This window comes from Ictalurus furcatus, chromosome 19, assembly GCF_023375685.1.
Source record: "Ictalurus furcatus strain D&B chromosome 19, Billie_1.0, whole genome shotgun sequence".
NCBI classification, from domain to species: Eukaryota; Metazoa; Chordata; class Actinopteri; order Siluriformes; family Ictaluridae; genus Ictalurus; species Ictalurus furcatus.
Window position 1 is genome coordinate 16,859,835 of NC_071273.1, and position 17,978 is coordinate 16,877,812.

The 17,978-nt window shown below is 38.5% G+C and overlaps 1 protein-coding gene across 1 annotated transcript; it reads left to right on the forward strand.

Annotated features, from left to right (window-relative positions):
• The first annotated feature begins 117 nt into the window (after positions 1-117).
• Positions 118-17,679, forward strand: helb (helicase (DNA) B). The gene is made up of 13 exons (XM_053650714.1): positions 118-1,175; positions 2,550-2,903; positions 3,146-3,390; positions 4,056-4,874; positions 7,496-7,673; positions 8,085-8,226; positions 8,351-8,490; positions 11,340-11,427; positions 11,879-11,938; positions 12,132-12,306; positions 12,554-12,712; positions 13,024-13,515; positions 15,419-17,679. Exons 1-13 carry the CDS (start codon positions 809-811, stop codon positions 15,521-15,523), a joined length of 3,324 nt encoding a protein of 1,107 aa, XP_053506689.1. The 5' UTR covers positions 118-808; the 3' UTR covers positions 15,524-17,679.
• Positions 17,680-17,978: the final 299 nt, after the last annotated feature.

Below are 17,978 nucleotides of genomic sequence, written 5' to 3' on the forward strand. Positions count from 1 at the left end.
GCCATGTCTGCTGCTAATATTGTGTTTTTTGGGGGTTTAAATCAAACCATGGAAACTGGAGTTGACTTTTCCAGTGATATCTGGACACCGTGAGTTTAAATAAAGTGAATGCGCTATTAAAGTTATTGAAGGAGAGCGGCAGTGTACTGTATGTTTACAGACGGAACCGTTGCTGCTCTTGATTATGATTTGGTGAGGAATTATTTCATAAATACGTTTGAATTAAACCCACCTTGTTGCATTATTATTAATTTACCGCTGACGCTACACGAGCAGGTCGCAGGTGCAGGTCATTTTGCGGGATCAATAAAAGATGGCGGTTTGTGAGCTCGGGAAGTTGAGAGAAGCAGGTGATGTTCAGTGTTATTCTCGTCATCATAATGGCTTCTCTGCAGTATTTACACAGTTGTTCGGTTGACTGAGGAGATGAAAAGCAGTGTGAAAGTAACTGTTGCTCGGTGTAGGTGCATTTTGGACTACCTGTAGTTTTTATCCCGATTGTATTGTACAACTCTGAACAGGTCACTCGCACCGGTGCGAATAAGTATTTATTCACAGTCGCACAAAATACTTTTCAGTCACAAACGCGAGTGAAATGGTCGCACTGTAGAGCCCTGTTTAGTAATGATGGATAATGTAATCAGTGTTTGTTCAGAGAATGAAAATAAAAGGGAATTAATAAGGCAAGGTTAAGGAATAGAAAGTGAAGATTTGCAGTTCTATATAAGGGACCTGTGTTGAATTATTTTATTTTTAATTTGGGTTCTGCCCTCTTCTTATTCACGCTCCATGTCAGTCGGAGGCTGTAATGCACCTAATTTCTATTACACAAGGTGGAAGAAGAAGAAGAAGAGGAAGCAGAAGCAGGACAACGTTGTCACGTGACTTGCAGTGCGGTAAATACGAACCAGGAAAGACGAAGCTGATTTTTTTTTTTTTTTTTACTACGTGGCGTTTAATGGAGAAAAGATTAAGTTATAACAATATGAGGGCCAGTAAATACGTGAAGTTGGTGGGTTACATTGTACCATCAAAGACGGACAACGCGGCTGAAGAGTCCGAAAACGACGAAGGAGAGGAAGAGCCAGTGCCGGAGTTTCTGGACATGAAGGAAATGGCCTCTGTCTCTTCTGGGGGATTCATGTCTCAGCAGTCTGTACCCGCGGCGGATGAAGGTGAAAATTTAATCTTTATAATCTTCATGTTGTCATTTAGAAATGACACGGGCATGACAAAGTAAACAAGTATGTACATATCAGTGTTGCATGAATACCACTTTAAACAGAGAAAAGATTTTTAAATACAAAGTTGTCATTATTGTGTTAATGTAACATATCAGTACTTGTATTGTTTGGCCACTCAACAAATTACATTTTTATCAAGTAAATAAAATTGCAAGTTACTTTTGGATAAGCAGGATAGGTATTGACGCCACGCCCTTAGGGCGAAGGAGATTATGCGCGCGCACTAATGCCGTTGCGCGCGCACTAGTGGTGTTGCGCGCGCACTAGTGGTTCACGACATGCAGAGACAATACAACTTTGTCAACCGAAATTTAAATTTCTCTTTGACCAATATAAAAAACAGATACACAGACAATACAGCACAAATTTTAAAACCAACAACATAACACGAAATAATGGATTCAGAGGAAATTAATGCCAACATTAAAACAACTACAAGTGTTCTCCTTTCACTTAGAGACTTAAAAATCATTTAACCATGAAAAAACATTCAGTATGTTGGTACTGGCAGATGGTACTAACATACTGCATGGTTGTGTGTGAATACAACTCTTGTTTCTACATATACCCGGATGTTAAAGGCATACAAATGCATATGCTCCACATATTAAACAAAACAAAAAACAAAATATGCATTGCATGGAGGCAGTTTCACATTACAGTTAAGACAATAAATTCTACCTAGTTAGTAGAAATACATGTTAAATTATTAGCATACAAAAAAAAGTTCAAGGGTGTGTTGTATTTATAAAGATACTGTACTCATTTACACTTGTTAAAAAATAAATAAATAAAGCACTGATACCTGCATCCGATGCCACATGTTACTACCTTCCTGCAGGTTTCATCTCCAACCAAAATCTAATACACCTGTTTTAGTTGATCAAGAACTTCTTAAAGCAATGATTAGACAGTGATATGGGCACGATTATGGTTCAGGAAGGTAGATGTCCAGGAACAGGGTTGGTGACCACTGGTCTAGAGAGTACATAATGATGCTAATGAACATATGACATGGCAGCGATCTGGGTGTATTACACATTTAATCACCGCAATCAAAGCAAAACAGATTACAAATTACAGGATCCTACAATACAAGTAACCTGATAAAACATCTCAAACATAAAACGAAGCAGGGAGAGTTCACTGCTAGCAGCACGCAACAGAAGCCAACACTGCAGCAAAAGCTGATTTATTTAAAAGGATATAACCATCTACTGTGTTGAGTTTACTCGGATGTTTTTGATATATTTTCCCCCCAAATGTTCTGTAGTTTTAACTCATTCTGCTTTGCTTCATGTCCAGTGGATTTCATGTTCCAGGGGAAGAAAGTACGTGTTAAGGGCCGATTTCCTCTCGGGAACCCATGGTGGGAGATCTCCTGCGGTGCCCAGCAATACTCCCGTAAACTGGTGGTCGATGGCTACCCTTCCTACAAACTCCGTAGAGACCTGAAAAATGGCTGCCGCACTTTCATGTCTCTCTTCCTGAAGGAGTGTGATGTGGAACCTAATTTTGTCACCCGGTTCATGCAATGGCTGCCAGAGGACAGATATGTGGACCTCATAAACATAGCGGAAGCTCTGCATGAATTTGGAGAGAATATCAAAGAGACAAGGAAAGAAGCTGATTATGTCAAGTCTAACATTTGGAAATCAGGTATTAGTAGCATGTTGTTGAAATGCCTGTTTTCTAACATGGTGCAATACTTTCTCCTCTGAGTGTTTTTACTCTTCTTCGACCGTAACAATTTGCAATGATTAAAAATTGCATGCATGTAAAAATTATTTTAATTTGCCAACATCTGCAAAACCAGTAACCAGTCGTTCCCTCAATTTTTCTTTACGTTAACGGATATAACAATGTCATAATCTTGTTCGTTTTGTTGTGTTATCATATAGATGCAGGTTTTCTTGTAAGAGCTGCCACCATCTATCCTTATATCATGAAATACTTGCCAACATTGCTGCCAGGGCAGTTTTTAAATCTACTGAAAAAAGGGAAAGCGGAAGAGGAGAAACGGCAGTCTAAAAATGATGAAGGAAACGGGGAAGGTTGTCCACAGAAAAATGATACGAGTCCCTTATTAGCCAGACTGGAAGAGCTCATCAAGACTGATAATGTGTGGAAGTTTGGCTTTGGCTATGTGAGTAAGAGTGGATATTGGGAAACCTAAATTGATATATGGGAAAACTAAATGGTGTTTTTATGGCACCACATGATATGGAAACACATCTCTTTGTCAGTCACATCATATCATGCTAACTAGGTGGGAGAGATGGCATTACTCTCTCCCATGTTAATCAGAGAGACACTAACCAGTCAAGTATGCAGAATTGGAAATGTAGTGCTTTCCTCCGAGTGTGTTCTGCTGCCTTGTACCGCACCGTGAACAGCCGTTTGAAAAGAAGCATTGACTGGCTTTACATGTCTTGGGGGAAGCACATGCTAGCTCTCATCCTTCCTGGGTACTAGCTGTTGTGTGAAAGGGAGAGAGCTAGCTAGTAGGAATTTGAAAATGACCAAATTGTGGGAAAACTGGGTTACCAATAAAAATTTGCTATATAAAAACAATGTAGTAAGTTAACACCCAAAGACAAACACAGTTGTTCACCATAACAGGTAGTTTCTTCCACCCTTTTTCCATAAAAAAATGCAGGCACACTTTATTACATATTACACAATCAAATTGATTCAACTTCCATTTAGATCCAGAGAATTATTATTTATTGTATTTTCTGATGATCTGAGTAAACCGTGTATCTTAATTAAACGTTTGACTGACTAATTTATTGTTTTATTTGTCGACAGATCATGTATAAAGAGTTCCGGTTAGTCAGATGTGAGACTAAATTGAAGGACTTTATGTCCTGTGAGTTATTCAGCAAAATGTCTTCTGAGCAGCAAAATGCCCTGAAGGTGTACAACGAACTTAAAGTCTACTGTAGTCAGTCTGGCCACACCTACATCGACCGGAAGGTTTTGGAGAAGAAGATGACGATGCAAGAAGAAAGCACTTGGGAGGCCGTGGCCTTCCTCCGCAAGCATGGAGTGCTGATCATAGAAAAGCAGAAGATTGCCCTGAGGAATCTCTACAAGTACGAGAAAGATATTGCTGAATGTCTCGAGCAGCTAATAGAGGGGGAACCATGGAAGATTGATCTGGATGTGAGGGAGGTTCTCCGCTCCGCAGAGCGTGAAAGAATGACCAACCAGTTTGCCACCAATTCATGTACATCTGCCTCAGGAAGCAAAGGAGAAGATAATGAGTCTGGTCTAAGAGAGTCTGCCTCAGGTGTGCATGGCCCCATGGATGAAGAACCTGTGGCCACCTCTATAAAGCTGGACCCAGACCAAGTGCAAGCAGCAGAGATGATGTGTGCCAATGCTGTGACAGTGATCAGTGGAAAGGGGGGCTGTGGCAAGACCACCGTGGTCAGTATGATCTTTAAAGCTGCCATGAAGCAACAGGAGAAGATTAGAGAGGATGATCATGACAGCACCAGGGAGGAGGGTGAGAAGAAAGAGAATAGCAAAGAGCCACTGGAGGTTCTTCTTACTGCTCCCACAGGTAGAGCTGCATCACTACTGACCAAGAAAACCTGCTTCACAGCTTATACCATGCATCAGGTTTGTGGTGTCTTCGTTTTTCTCACTGAATGTGTCAGAGTTGCATAATTAAACCAGTATATAATCAGTGGTTTTGTGCAGCAAATCAACAGAGCTAGCAGAACCATTACTCACGTCCACTCCTACATTATCGGTACAAACCTTTTTGTAGTTTTTGTGCGTCAAGTTCAGGTCTAATAAGTCTTGTATCACAATACTTTGCAATTCCTTACTTTAATTTAACCTAGGTTGCTCCACAACCTCTTCTCCTTCAAAGTTCATATTTTTTGTTTTACTTGGATGTCAAATTTTTTTGCATCTCCTTTCTCTTTTTTTTTCTTCTTCCTCCTTCTCCTTCTCTCCTTTTATGTTATGCAACAGATGTAATGTTAAGAAGTCTTAAGAGTTTTGTATTTTAGTCATGAAGTGTTTAAACTATATACACAACTATGTGTTAATTTGTGTCCTTAAAATTGTGCTTTTTAAAATATTTTTGTATACTGGTTTGGTTTGAGATACTATAAATGTTGCTATATTTCAGCATACTTTCAAATCACAGTGCATTTAAAAACCCAGTGAGCTCAAAACCAAACCAAGAAAAAAAAAACTAAGCAAATAAATATTTTCTGGTACTGATTTGATTTGTACTGTATAGAAATAGTTGGTGTCTATTTGTTATCATAGTTGGGTCTGAAAGTATTCAGACCCTATCAGCGCTTGCATTTTTTTTGCGTTAAAGACGTAATATAAAATGGATTAAATTGAATTTTTCATTACTCTACAAACAACTATACAAAAAACAATCCATAATTACATAGTGAAAATGTTTTTAAGAAATTGTTGCAAATTTATATATATAAAAAAAGAAATCTCTCATTTATACAAGTATTCAGACCCTTTATTCAGCACTTATAAAAAACACATTTGCCAATAATTATAGTAACGATTATATAATTATATTAAATTACAGCTTTAAATCTTCTTGGGTAAGTTCCTACAAACTTTGCACACCTGGACTTAGATCCTCTTAAACTTTGGACGGAGAGTGTCTGTGAACTGTCTTCTTCAGGTCTCTCCACAGATATTCAAAGGCTTTCAAGTCTGGACTTTCCAGCTTTATCTTGGCTGAAGGCTTTGGGTCATTGTTGTGCTGAAAGGAGGAACATCCCCCCCCCAGTCTGAGGTTGGGTGCCGGTTTTCTGATAGGACTTATCTGTATTTGGCTGCATTCATTCTTCCCTCAATTCTGACCAGTCTCCCTGTCCCTGCTGCTGAGAAGGGCCCCCATAGCATGATGCTGCCACCATCATACTTCATCATAAGGATAGTATTAGCCAGCTGATGAGCAGTACCTGGTTTTGCCTTGGAGTTCAGCCCAAAGAGTTTTTTTTTTTACCTCATCAGACCAGAGAATCTTTTTCCTTATGCTCTCTGAGTCCTTTTAATGCCTGCCATATGCATCTTACTTAGGAGTGGCTTCCATCTAGCCATAAAGGTGAGAGTTATGGAGCAGTTCTGTGGTTTTCCTTCTGACAGGTTCATCTGCACATGACTTCTAAAGCTCTGTTAGAGTGGTCATTGGGTTCTTGGTCACCTCTCTGACCAAGGTCCTTTTAGTCCGGTTACTGAGTTTGGTCAGACTGGTGGTTCTAATCTTCCATTTCACAATGTAGATCTAGGATTTAAAAAAAAAATTGCACAAAACGCACAAAATTTTCAAAAACTCTCAGGTGCTTTGTAAAACTTTTGCTAATCTTCTTCCATTTCACAATGATGGAGCCCACTGTACTCCTGGGAACCTTCAAAGCTTTAGAAATGGTTTTATACCCTTGGCCAGCTCTATGTCTCAACACAATTTAATTGCAGAGATCTGTGGCTCAGGTGGTAGAGCGGGTTGTCCACTAATCGTAGGCTTGGTGGTTCAGTTCCCAGCCCGCATGACTCCACATGCCGAAGTGTCCTTGGCAAGACACTGAACCCCAAGTTGCTCCTGATGGCAAGTTAGCGCCTTGCATGGCAGCTCTGCTACCATTGGTGTGTGTGAATGGGTGAGTGTGAGACAGTGTAAAGCGCTTTGGATAAAAGCATTATATAAGTGCGCCATTTACCATTTAGATCTACTGAGAGTTCCTTGGATTTCATGGCTTGGTTTTCAGTCTGACACGCACTGAATTATGGGACCTTTAAATACAGCGGTGTGCCTTTCTAAATCTTGTCATCAATTATTTTTGCATTCAACTTCTAGAGACATCCCAAGATAATTAAAGCATGTGAAATGCTTAGCTCAATTTGGAGTGCCTTAGCCAAGGAAGGGAACGGAAGGGGTCTGAACATTATCTAAATTAGATATTTCAGTTAAAATGTTTCTTACATTTGTTAGAATGTCTAAAAACTTGTTTTCATGTCATTTTCGGTTACTGTGTGTAGATTGATGGCAAAAAAACATCAGTTTAATCCATTTTAAGTTAAATGTGTGACAATAAAATGTGCTAAAACGGAAGGGGTCGGAATACTTTCTAAACCCACTGTACTGTATATAAAATTGTAATACCTCAGCTTCCTAGAGGAGATGCACCATGGTTAAGTATTTATTGACAATCCAGTACTTACTTGGTCTGTCCTTCTTTCCGCACTGATTTTAGGTCTTGTGCAGTTACATGTTTACGGAAAAACGACCAGGTGGGGAGCCAATAAACTGGAAGTTTGCCAACGTCCGAGTGTTGGTGGTGGATGAGGGCAGTCTTGTGTGTGTGCAGATCCTTTCCTCCATTCTGTCAATGCTCACCAAACATGCAAAGCTACGAAAGTTCATCATTCTGGGTGAGGTCAAAATAACTGTATCTGAGCTACAGTGATGTATGATCTTTTGAATGACCACCTTACAGAGGTGTGTTTGATAGCAAAATTGTTCCCTTTGCCTTTGTGGTTTGAGGCAAGTGTGTAATGATTTTGTCTGATAATAGGTGATCAGAAATTTCCATTATTTGCTAGATTCATTAGTATAGCTACAGTGAAAAATCAAAGAGGCAAAATTATAGACACCAAAGACGCCATGGCTACATTTTAGGTAAATGATTTTGATGAATATTATTGTATATTAATTGATGTGTCAGTGTAACATTTTTGAGTGTACATCAACCTGTAAAGGGAGTCGTAATAGGTTCTTGGTGGTTTTATTATTGAAGACTGCACTTCAATGCATCACATTATGGGGGTTCTTTTTTGGTAAAGGAGATATAAGGCAGCTGCCCAGCATTGAACCAGGAAATGTCTTCATTGACCTCTTTACCAGTCTAAAGAAGGTGAACTGGGCCATCGAAATGCGTACCAACCACCGTGCTGAATCGGAGCTCATTGTCCAAAATGCTGGATTGTAAGCTGTTTTCTATTGTCTAAAATGTAACAATAATAACGTAATAATAACTTGCATTTGAGTTTATCCAATGTAATCTTTATTAGATCATTTTAAATTCTAGTCTTTTCTTTTGCCCTTTTAGAATAGCAGATATGGGTGTTACTAAAAAGTTTCATAATCTAAACTATGATGCTACTGTGGAACTGGGTAAAAAACGCACACTACCCTCACCTGACAAGAGCTTCATTGAGATCCTTCTTCCAGAAAAGGAAAACGATGATGGTATGTACAGTAAAATGATCTTGACTTTCAAAGTTCTCAAAATATTATCTATGGCTTGTGTTCTATTTGAGTATTAATATACACTCCATGACCAATTATTAGGCAAATGGTATTTCTCAGCTTAATTTTATTGGTGAACAAATACAACGGTCTTAGTTGATCCTAAATGTTTATTTCACATCAAAATAGAATGTTTAACAAAGGGAAGAAAAAAAATCTTTCTCAGGGGAAATAATTAACATGCACAATTATTAGGCAACTAAATTCCACATAATTTTTTTTCACTTGTTTATTCTTCAGTCTTAAAGTATTATCTAACAAATAACTAACATAAAATAACATAACAATTAACTAAAAACAATTCTGGCCCTAAAGATCATGGCCTTCTTGAATGTTGCTGATTTCTTCCTGTACCATTGCTTGAAGAAAGTGTGTTCTAGAAACTGGCAGTAGGTTTGAGAGTTGATTTTCAATCCATCTTCAACCCAAAAAGGTCCAACTAGCTCACCATTAATGATGCCAGCCCACAGCAGTACCCCTCCTCCACCCTACTGGAGCCTCACTCAAACTTTACTCATTAATGATCCACCCACGGGCCCACCCATCTGGTCCATTTATTGTCACTCATTTCATCTGTCCATAAAACCTTTGTGAAATTGGTCTTCAGGTATTCCTTGGCCCAGTCATGACCTTTAGCTTGTGAGTCTTATTCAGTGGTGGTTGTGTTTTAGCTTTCCTTACCTTGTCTCTGAGCCATGTCTCTGAGCACTCCTGGAAGGTTGCAGTTCTGAAATATTTACATTTACATTTATTCATTTAGCAGACACTTTTATCCAAAGCAACTTACAAATGAGAAAATACAAGCAAAGCGATATCAAGCAGAGAACAATAAAAGTAGTGCTACCATACAAGATCCATTAATTGAGTTCCAGAAGAAGAAATATGGTGGCTCTGGAGGCTAATGGGTTCCTGGTAACCTCACGTTTTATTCTTCTTAAGTCTTTTCAAGGCAATTTTTTCTTCCTTTTCTTCTCCACATGTTTTTTTGCGACCTTGTTGAGTATTCATAACAAAGCGTTTGATTGTCTGGTGGTCACGCCGCATAAGGGCATAACCATAGTATGGACATTGGGGGGTCCAAACCCCCCCCGTTTGAATTCACGTTATTTCTGAGTGATAGAAGCTCCCAAAGCATGGGGAAATTGTGGCATGCTGTGGACGTCCTATGGGCAGATGTATTCTCTGCTCCATAACCTACCACACCAAGTAGAGGTGAGCTAAGATGTGTGCAGGCAAACCACACACGCTAACATTTAAACACGCAATCACGACTTTTAAACAAACTCAGAAAGGATGGCTACCTATGAAACTAAATTAAACACTATATACATGTTGTAAATACAATTTCCCCATGGATGCTTCCAAGCAATGCTATGCTGCCTGCATTGTGACCAGGTACCATTATTTTCCCAGAAGAGCAATGACTGACTTAGATGATCATTTTATTTTGATAAACTGAATATTCTGTTTGTGTAACTGGTGTCATTTATTATGTTAATGTCATCATGCTGTTTAGCCTTCTATGTAATAAGTGTACAACAGTATATAGTGGTAACCGGAAAAGTTAGCTATGTAAAGGGTACTGGAGTTTTCTTTTCTTAATTCTAAAGACAAACTGCCATAACTAGTTCTGAATGGATAACTACAATATGGCCACAACTCAGATGTTAGTTCCATATCTCTTGTTGCCAAGCTAGCACATCTCAGCATTATGTTGAGCCTTATATTTGTAAAATCACTTAGTTGTCCTTAGGCCAAATGTAGTGTAAAGGAACGAAATGCTGTGCAGCTTTCCTCACTTTCACTCGCATTTATAACAGACTGTCACAGCGTGAGGGTTCACAACAAACTCGGCGGGAGGATATGCAAGTGAATGTACCATTAATGGTCAAAAACTGGAACTGATGTTAGCCTAGCCTACTTCGTGGGTGTGCAAATATCAAAAGGTAATTGACGTTCTTAAGAACAAACCAAGCCATGGTATGATGCCTTCTATACTAAGCTAAGTTTACCTACTATTTAGGAATCGAGTTACTTACTGTCTGGGGAAAAAAAAGCTTGTATGTTCTGCTGCACTTTTCTACACTTGGCTGCTGTCTCCATTTCTTACAGGCTGAGCCGCTAAAATATATCAATGAACTTGCGTCGAGTATGGGCGCAACCAAGTGTACAATTGGGGGGGCACACACCTATTTTCCTTAACAAACAGAAATATATTAAAAAGGAATAGACATAAATAAAAAGAATAGATGAAGAAAAGACAGATCCGTTGGCAGGATTCATTAAAGGGGGACATATAGAAAATATTTTGTACTGTTTATTGGGGGGACAGATTGGTATTTCCTCAACATTTGGGGGACACGACCCCCACAAAGAATGCATGGTTACGCCCATGACGCCACAATAGTTTTGCAATCTGCAGTGTGCTGTATCCCTCTGATAGGCATGTTATAATTTTTGACTTTTCAGTCTCAATTAAATCTCTTTTTTTTGGCCCGTTTTCCTGAGGTGGAGAAGCTGCCTAATAATTATGCACACCTTATATAGGGTGTTAAACACTTTAAGCCACACCTTCCCTCATTAACCAATTAAACTTCACATGAAAATAATTATACCCTCTTAGCATTCAGGTATCTTTTATAATACTGACTTGCCTAATAATTGTGCACGAAGTGTCGATGGATAATATAAAATAAAATGTAAGTGGTTCAGCCAGAAACAAATATTATGTTCTTTACAAAGCACCTGAGAATTTTTGAACATTTTGTGCATTTTTAAAAAAATCCTAGATCTACAGAATTCTATAAAGTGTTTGCTGGGAGGCCCAGCACCAGGGCTGGAGGATCATGAGTCTTCACAATTTGTTGCCTTCAAGAGGTAAAAATGTATTACAGAAATTAGATGAAGCCCAGCATGACCAAAAGAAATGTTTCACAGAAAAGACTCCCACTAGGTTTATTATGTGTGTTAGGGGTTGGGGTGACATCAGATCAACATGGCTGTGCACACTGACCAGTTTAAAGTCCCCCTTCTCTACTTTTATAGCTGTATTGGCTTTAGATAAGTTAATATACAGACACAGCACTTTGTTAAATCTATAACATTTACATTTATAGCATTTGGCAGACGCCCTTATCCAGAGCGACTTACATTTATCTCATTTATACATCTGCACAGTTGAGGGTTAAGGGCCTTTCTCAAGAGCCCAACAGTCACAGTTTTGTGGTGCTGAGGTTTGAACATTGCCCTCTTAAAAGGCACTAGGAGTGCAGCATAAGTACAGAGGTTCCTGTGACAGGACTGTTCTCACACATGTTCTTATTAACAGGACTGAATGTGCTCTGATTAATGAGCTTTGCTGCAAGCATTACTGTAACCACAACACTAAGTAAGTTCATGTACTTTTAGTCAATGTTTGTCATTGTTGATGAGTACTGTTATGTATTGTTGTTATTAATGTATTGCATTTTGACTGTAACAGGATTAACTACATTGTAAAACATGCCAGTGTGTAACAATTTTATGGTCAGACCCAAGCACGTGTTTTCTGTCATTTTACTCCCATGTTCTTCACTCTATAGGACTCATAAAAACAAAATGAACTTTCAGATTGGCGATAAAGTATGTTGCACAAGGAATGGCTATGTGACTGATATAGACAAAAAAGATGAAGCCAAAGGCCAGGAGGACGATATGGATGGAAGCAAAAGTAAAAAAGAACGCTTGTGCAATGGGGAGATTTTCTTTATTACACAGGTATTGTGGAAAAACAGATTTTTTTTTTTTTGTCCATTGCAACATAATTTTCTGCAGAAGATAATATTCCTGTTATCTTTAAACAGAAAGCTGTACACAGTTAAATGATTTTTATTTCAAGCAATTCCTCTGCTTCAGTATATTTGTTTATGTAGTCTAGAGTTATTTAGTCACGTAGGGTTCTTGGTCATTTTTTTTGGCGTTTGCTGATTGAACCAGGAATTGCGTATGTGATGTCTGATTACAGGATGTGACAGTAAAGGAAGACGCTGCACGGAGGTGCGTTAAATTGAGATACCTGACTCTAGATAACAAGCAGGGAGAAAAGCTGACTGTTGAATACAGGGAGCTAATGAGACAGTGTAAACTACGACATGCCTGGGCTCGAACCATTCACACCTTTCAGGTACACACCACTTGCATACATTCTTACCCTTAATCACTTTAGTTATGCTTCCTCCATGCTGTTGCAAATGCTGTTGTGACTTTATTTTTACACTTTATTTCTTATTAGTGAGATTTACATGTCAGAATTTACATTTGTCACTATTGCTCTAGATGCTAAAAATTACTAGGTCACTAAAGAATTAAAGAACTGCTTTCATTATTCAAATAAGAACACGCACATATCCACTTTACTGCTTAGATTCATCCACAAAGTGTACACTTGATAGCTGTTTTAACCTCTATACCTGCTTTATGATTATCTCCTGTCAGGGCTCAGAGGAAAAGACTATTGTGTATGTTCTTGACAGTGGCATCCCTCAAACTTGGAAACACGTTTATACTGCAGTCACACGAGGTCAGAGCCGTGTGTATGTCATAGCAGAGAAGGATGGGCTTGAGAACGCTATCCGAAGACACGTCATCAAACGCAACACACGACTAGAAGGCCATGTTGTAAACTTGTTACATGAATTAGGATTAGCCGATAAAGATTTTCTCAGTCAGGCAAGTCAGTCTCAATTCAACTCGCCAAAGCGAGGTTATGGATTTCAGACTACTCAGTCTACACATGAGTCATTGTCAAGCCCAGGTCCATCCCAATCTTACCCTGGAATGAGGAATTTGAAGAATGTGACCTGTCAAAACCTCACTGATCCTGGTAGTATGTTTGGCGACCTCAGTTCCCCCAAATCAGCAAGTCCAAGTCCATGTAAGCGAGAGAGAACCATGGACAACTGCACCATGCCATCCAAACAAATGAAGGTAAGAACACTGTAGGCGCACACACACACACACACACACACACACACACACACACACACACACACACACACACCTCATTAATAATAGCACTGAGTGCCCAGAGTGGCACAATAAGAGTTTGCCATGTCATAGAGAGAGATTCAAATTCTGACAATACATACCTATGCATGGCTGGGTTCTCCAGGGTTGGTGCAAGGATACTCTCCCCCTTGTTCATTAGAGCAACACTAGAATAATGGTCTGTCAAGCTCATGTATACAGAAGGCGGCAGTTAGTGGTTTCCTCACAGTGTGTTTGACTGCCCTGTGACCGTGCATGAACAGCAGTTCAGAAAAGATGCAGTAGCAGAGAAATCATGCTTCACCTTTCCAGACTGGTAACTGTTGTGTGAACTAGATAGTGAGTGGGCATTGGAAATGACCAAACTGGAAGATAATGGGGTAAAAGACACAATGTATTGAGAAAAGTATGCGGACGCCTGACCATCACACCCATATGTGTTCTTGAACATCCCATTCTAGCTTTTAAACCTGTCTTTGCTGTTACAAGATCCTCCACTGTTCAGGGAAGGCAAAAGTGTTCAGTGGGGATGAGTTCAGGGCCTGCACCATCCTTTGCAAACCATGTCTTCATGGACCACTCTTGATGCACATGGACATTGTCATGCTGGAACAGGTTTTGACCCTTTAGTTCCAGTGAAACTTTCTATGTTAAAGCATACAGTGCATCCGGAAAGTATTCAGAGCTTCACTTTTTCCACATTTTCTTATGTTAGTCTTATTCTAAAATGGATTAAATTGTTTTCTTCAAAATTCTACAAACAATACCCCAAATGACAACGTGAAAGAAGTTTGTTTGAAATCTTTGCAAATTTATTAAAAAAAAAAAAAAGTCACATGTACATAAGTATTCACAGCCTTTACCATGACACTCAAAATTCAGTTCAGGTGCATCCTGTTTCCACTGATCATCCTTGAGATGTTTCTACAACTTGATTGGAGTCCACCTGGGAGAGTAGTCAGGATCGAGGGAAAGATGAATGCAGCAATGTACAGAGACATCCTTGATGAAAACCTGCTCCAGAGCGCTCTGGACCTCAGACTGGGGCGAAGGTTCATCTTCCAACAGGACAAGGACCCTAAGCACACAGCCAAGATAACAAAGGAGTGGCTACAGGACAACTCTGTGAATGTCCTTGAGTGGCCCAGCCAGAGCCCAGACTTGAACCCGATTGAACATCTCTGGAGAGATCTGAAAATGGCTGTGCACCGACGCTCCCCATCCAACCTGATGGAGCTTGAGAGGTCCTGCAAAGAAGAATGGGAGAAACTGCCCAAAAATAGGTGTGCCAAGCTTGTAGCATCATACTCAAAAAGACTTGAGGCTGTAATTGGTGCCAAAGGTGCTTCAACAAAGTATTGAGCAAAGGCTGTGAATACTTATGTACATGTGCTTTTTTTTGTTTTTTAATTTTAATAAATTTGCAAAGATTTCAAACCAACTTCTTTCACATTGTCATTATGGGGTATTGTTTGTCGAATTTTGAGGAAAATAATGAATTTAATCCATTTTGGAATAAGGCTGTAACATAACAAAATGTGGAAAAAGTGAAGCGCTGTGAATACTTTCCAGATACACTGTACAAAGACATCCTAGGAAACTGTGTGCCTCAAACTTTTTATCAGCAGTTTGTCCCACATATGGGTGGTGTGATGGTCAGGTGTCCACATATTTTTAGGCATATAGCAAAAAACAACCACCTTGTATTCTGCACTGTATTTACATAAAGCTGCAACATGAAATGATGTGATGCTTTGTAATCTACATTTATGATGACAATACGATGTAGGTCCAGTTTTGTCCTGGTGCAACTCTAGCTTATAACTCTTTGCCAACTTTCCAGGTGGACACACCACTGGGCTGCTCCAAGCTACAGTCCCTGTCTCTTAACAGCATCACTCCCAGACAGCTCTACCCAAAAGCTCCACAGTCGCACCAGGACCAGTGAGTGCATGAGCAAGAAACGTCAGGAAGAGCCTGACAAATACCTTGTTTGTTGTGACATGCCGAAGGTCAGAGTGGGACTTTGTGTGCATTGCAGCATTTAAGGTGATTCACCTTTAAACTAGATATAGATATGGCAAAGTACAGAATGCCATTCTGTAGTTTTGTGGATTTCAGTGTGTTTTACTTATTGAGTGTCACAAGTCAAACAATATTTCATATTCATGGTGATTTCAGTGCAGTGAGTATTTCAAGATAACATTTCAAATGCATAAGGTGTGTATTTTAGTTTTCATATCATGCATGCTGTAGTGATTTATAGCATGTTATTATGTTTTATTTTTGTCAGGGTTTGCATACAAATACTTGCTCCTGCATTACAATCTAAAGTGAACAAATCATGGAAGAATCTGGCATATATGTACACAACTTATAATCATAACTTTCTGCAACTTTCTGTCCTGTAAGTAATTGATTTCCTTAGTTTGTCATGTTCATAATCATTGTGTGTGTACATTAGTGCTAATGTACATTGAAATAGAAATCCTGTAATTGTCTAATACTCACAAAAAGGCTATGTTGACTTTGTTAAAAATATTTGACATGAGCGTTTACATTGTTTGTGTGAAATCAGAAACCCTAATTAATTTTTTTTTAAATTTAAAAATTTAATTAAATTTTAATAAAAAAAATTAATTACATATTTAATTTAAAAAATATATTTTATTTGCTTCATGCATTGGTATTTTGTTTGAATTTACTGTGCAGGCTGCCACCGCTTCACTGTCAGTATTTATTCATGAAACAGCTAGAGCTGCAACTAAAGATTGTTTTCATAATAGATTAATTGGAGGGGGGTGGGGACAAAATTTCAATACCATTTTTTTTTTTTTCATTTATTTAAAATAAAATCCACAAACTGAGTGTTAAAAATATAAACTTCAGACTAAAACTTTACATTAAACAATTGTTTGTTTGTTTGTATATTTTATATTATATATGTTTTATGCACAAAATTATCACAAAATTAATAAAATCTCACTTTCACTGCACCTCATACTTTGTATTACTCACTGCCTTTAGGCATATTTTTGTTATTTATGTTTACTTTGATTGTACCGTTTTAATTAGACATTACATATCTTACTTCCGCTCCCACTGTTTATCACCATGTCTACCATTGTGAGTGAGGAGCAACGCGGCCTCGTTACTAACAGATTACTTATAGATCGCTCCAGTTATAATAACACGGTTTATACTGCAACCATGCAAATACAGCATATGATTACAAGTAACCTGGTTTAAACTGAACCTCTTAAGCAACTCGTACCAGATTCCCCAACCCCTTGCACTCAGTGGAGCATTTTGGATATAAACAGTTTGGATATAAAGTTTGTGCTCGTGCATCACTGTCGTGCTTCCGTGCTATACAAGCTCCGCTTTGTAAAGTTTGCAAGTTACAATGTTCTTGGTGGCATTTAATATAAAATGCTTTCCTGCCTTAGAGGACTTGGGTCGCACTCTTTCTTCCTCAGTCACTTGACGATTACGCTTCCGTCTGATGGTGACTGAATGGTGAAGAAACTCATGGTCGTTGACTCTGGGTATTCTGCTAAAGCTATCGGCATTGTATTATGTGTGTTTTACATTATGTGCCATCGACTGGGAAATGGCTTATACGTCCGGTTAGTAAAAAAACCCGCTAGTGTTCCATTTGAGACGATATTACCCTTCTAAAATTCATATACTAGATGGTAGAGGGCATAGTCTAAGTGTATAGTACATCATTTGGGACACAACTTTGGTCTATACTCTCTGATGCGTGTTTTCGAAACAGAAGTAACGCAATGAGTAAATGTACCCCGTGCTGCACGCAGACCAACTAATCGATAATGAGATTTATTGACAACGATTTTCATAATCGATTTATTATGAATTTTATCGATTAGTTGCAGAAACGTGCCATCATCCTTAGTAACCCAGGCCGTTCTCATTTGAGGAATTCCTTATTAATGAAAATGTTTAAAAGAGAAAGACTTAGTAGTAAGATTAAATTCTTTGTGAAAATAGCCACTGGTCTCTCACACATGCTTAAAATTCCACTTGCATTAAAAAAAGAAGCAACTGTAAACATAACCCACACTCCAGATTCCTGTTACATTGCCAGTTATATTTATACTTAAATATAAATAATAAAATAAAATAATAGTGACTTATTTTAATGTATCTCAGTTTTTATGTCAAAATCCTTTTTTTCAGACTCTCAGATTTTAAACCTAGTGTTATTTGGAATAAGAAACTGGCTATGAATTTTATTGCAATGTAGCAATTTGTCATTTTCTCTTTCCTGTGAAAAACTGAATAAACAAACCCAAGTTTTTAATTCTTATGCTGTTTTTTTCTTGTACCATTTATTTCAAGGAAAGAGCAATTGTTCCTTCATTTAGTCTTTCTACCTT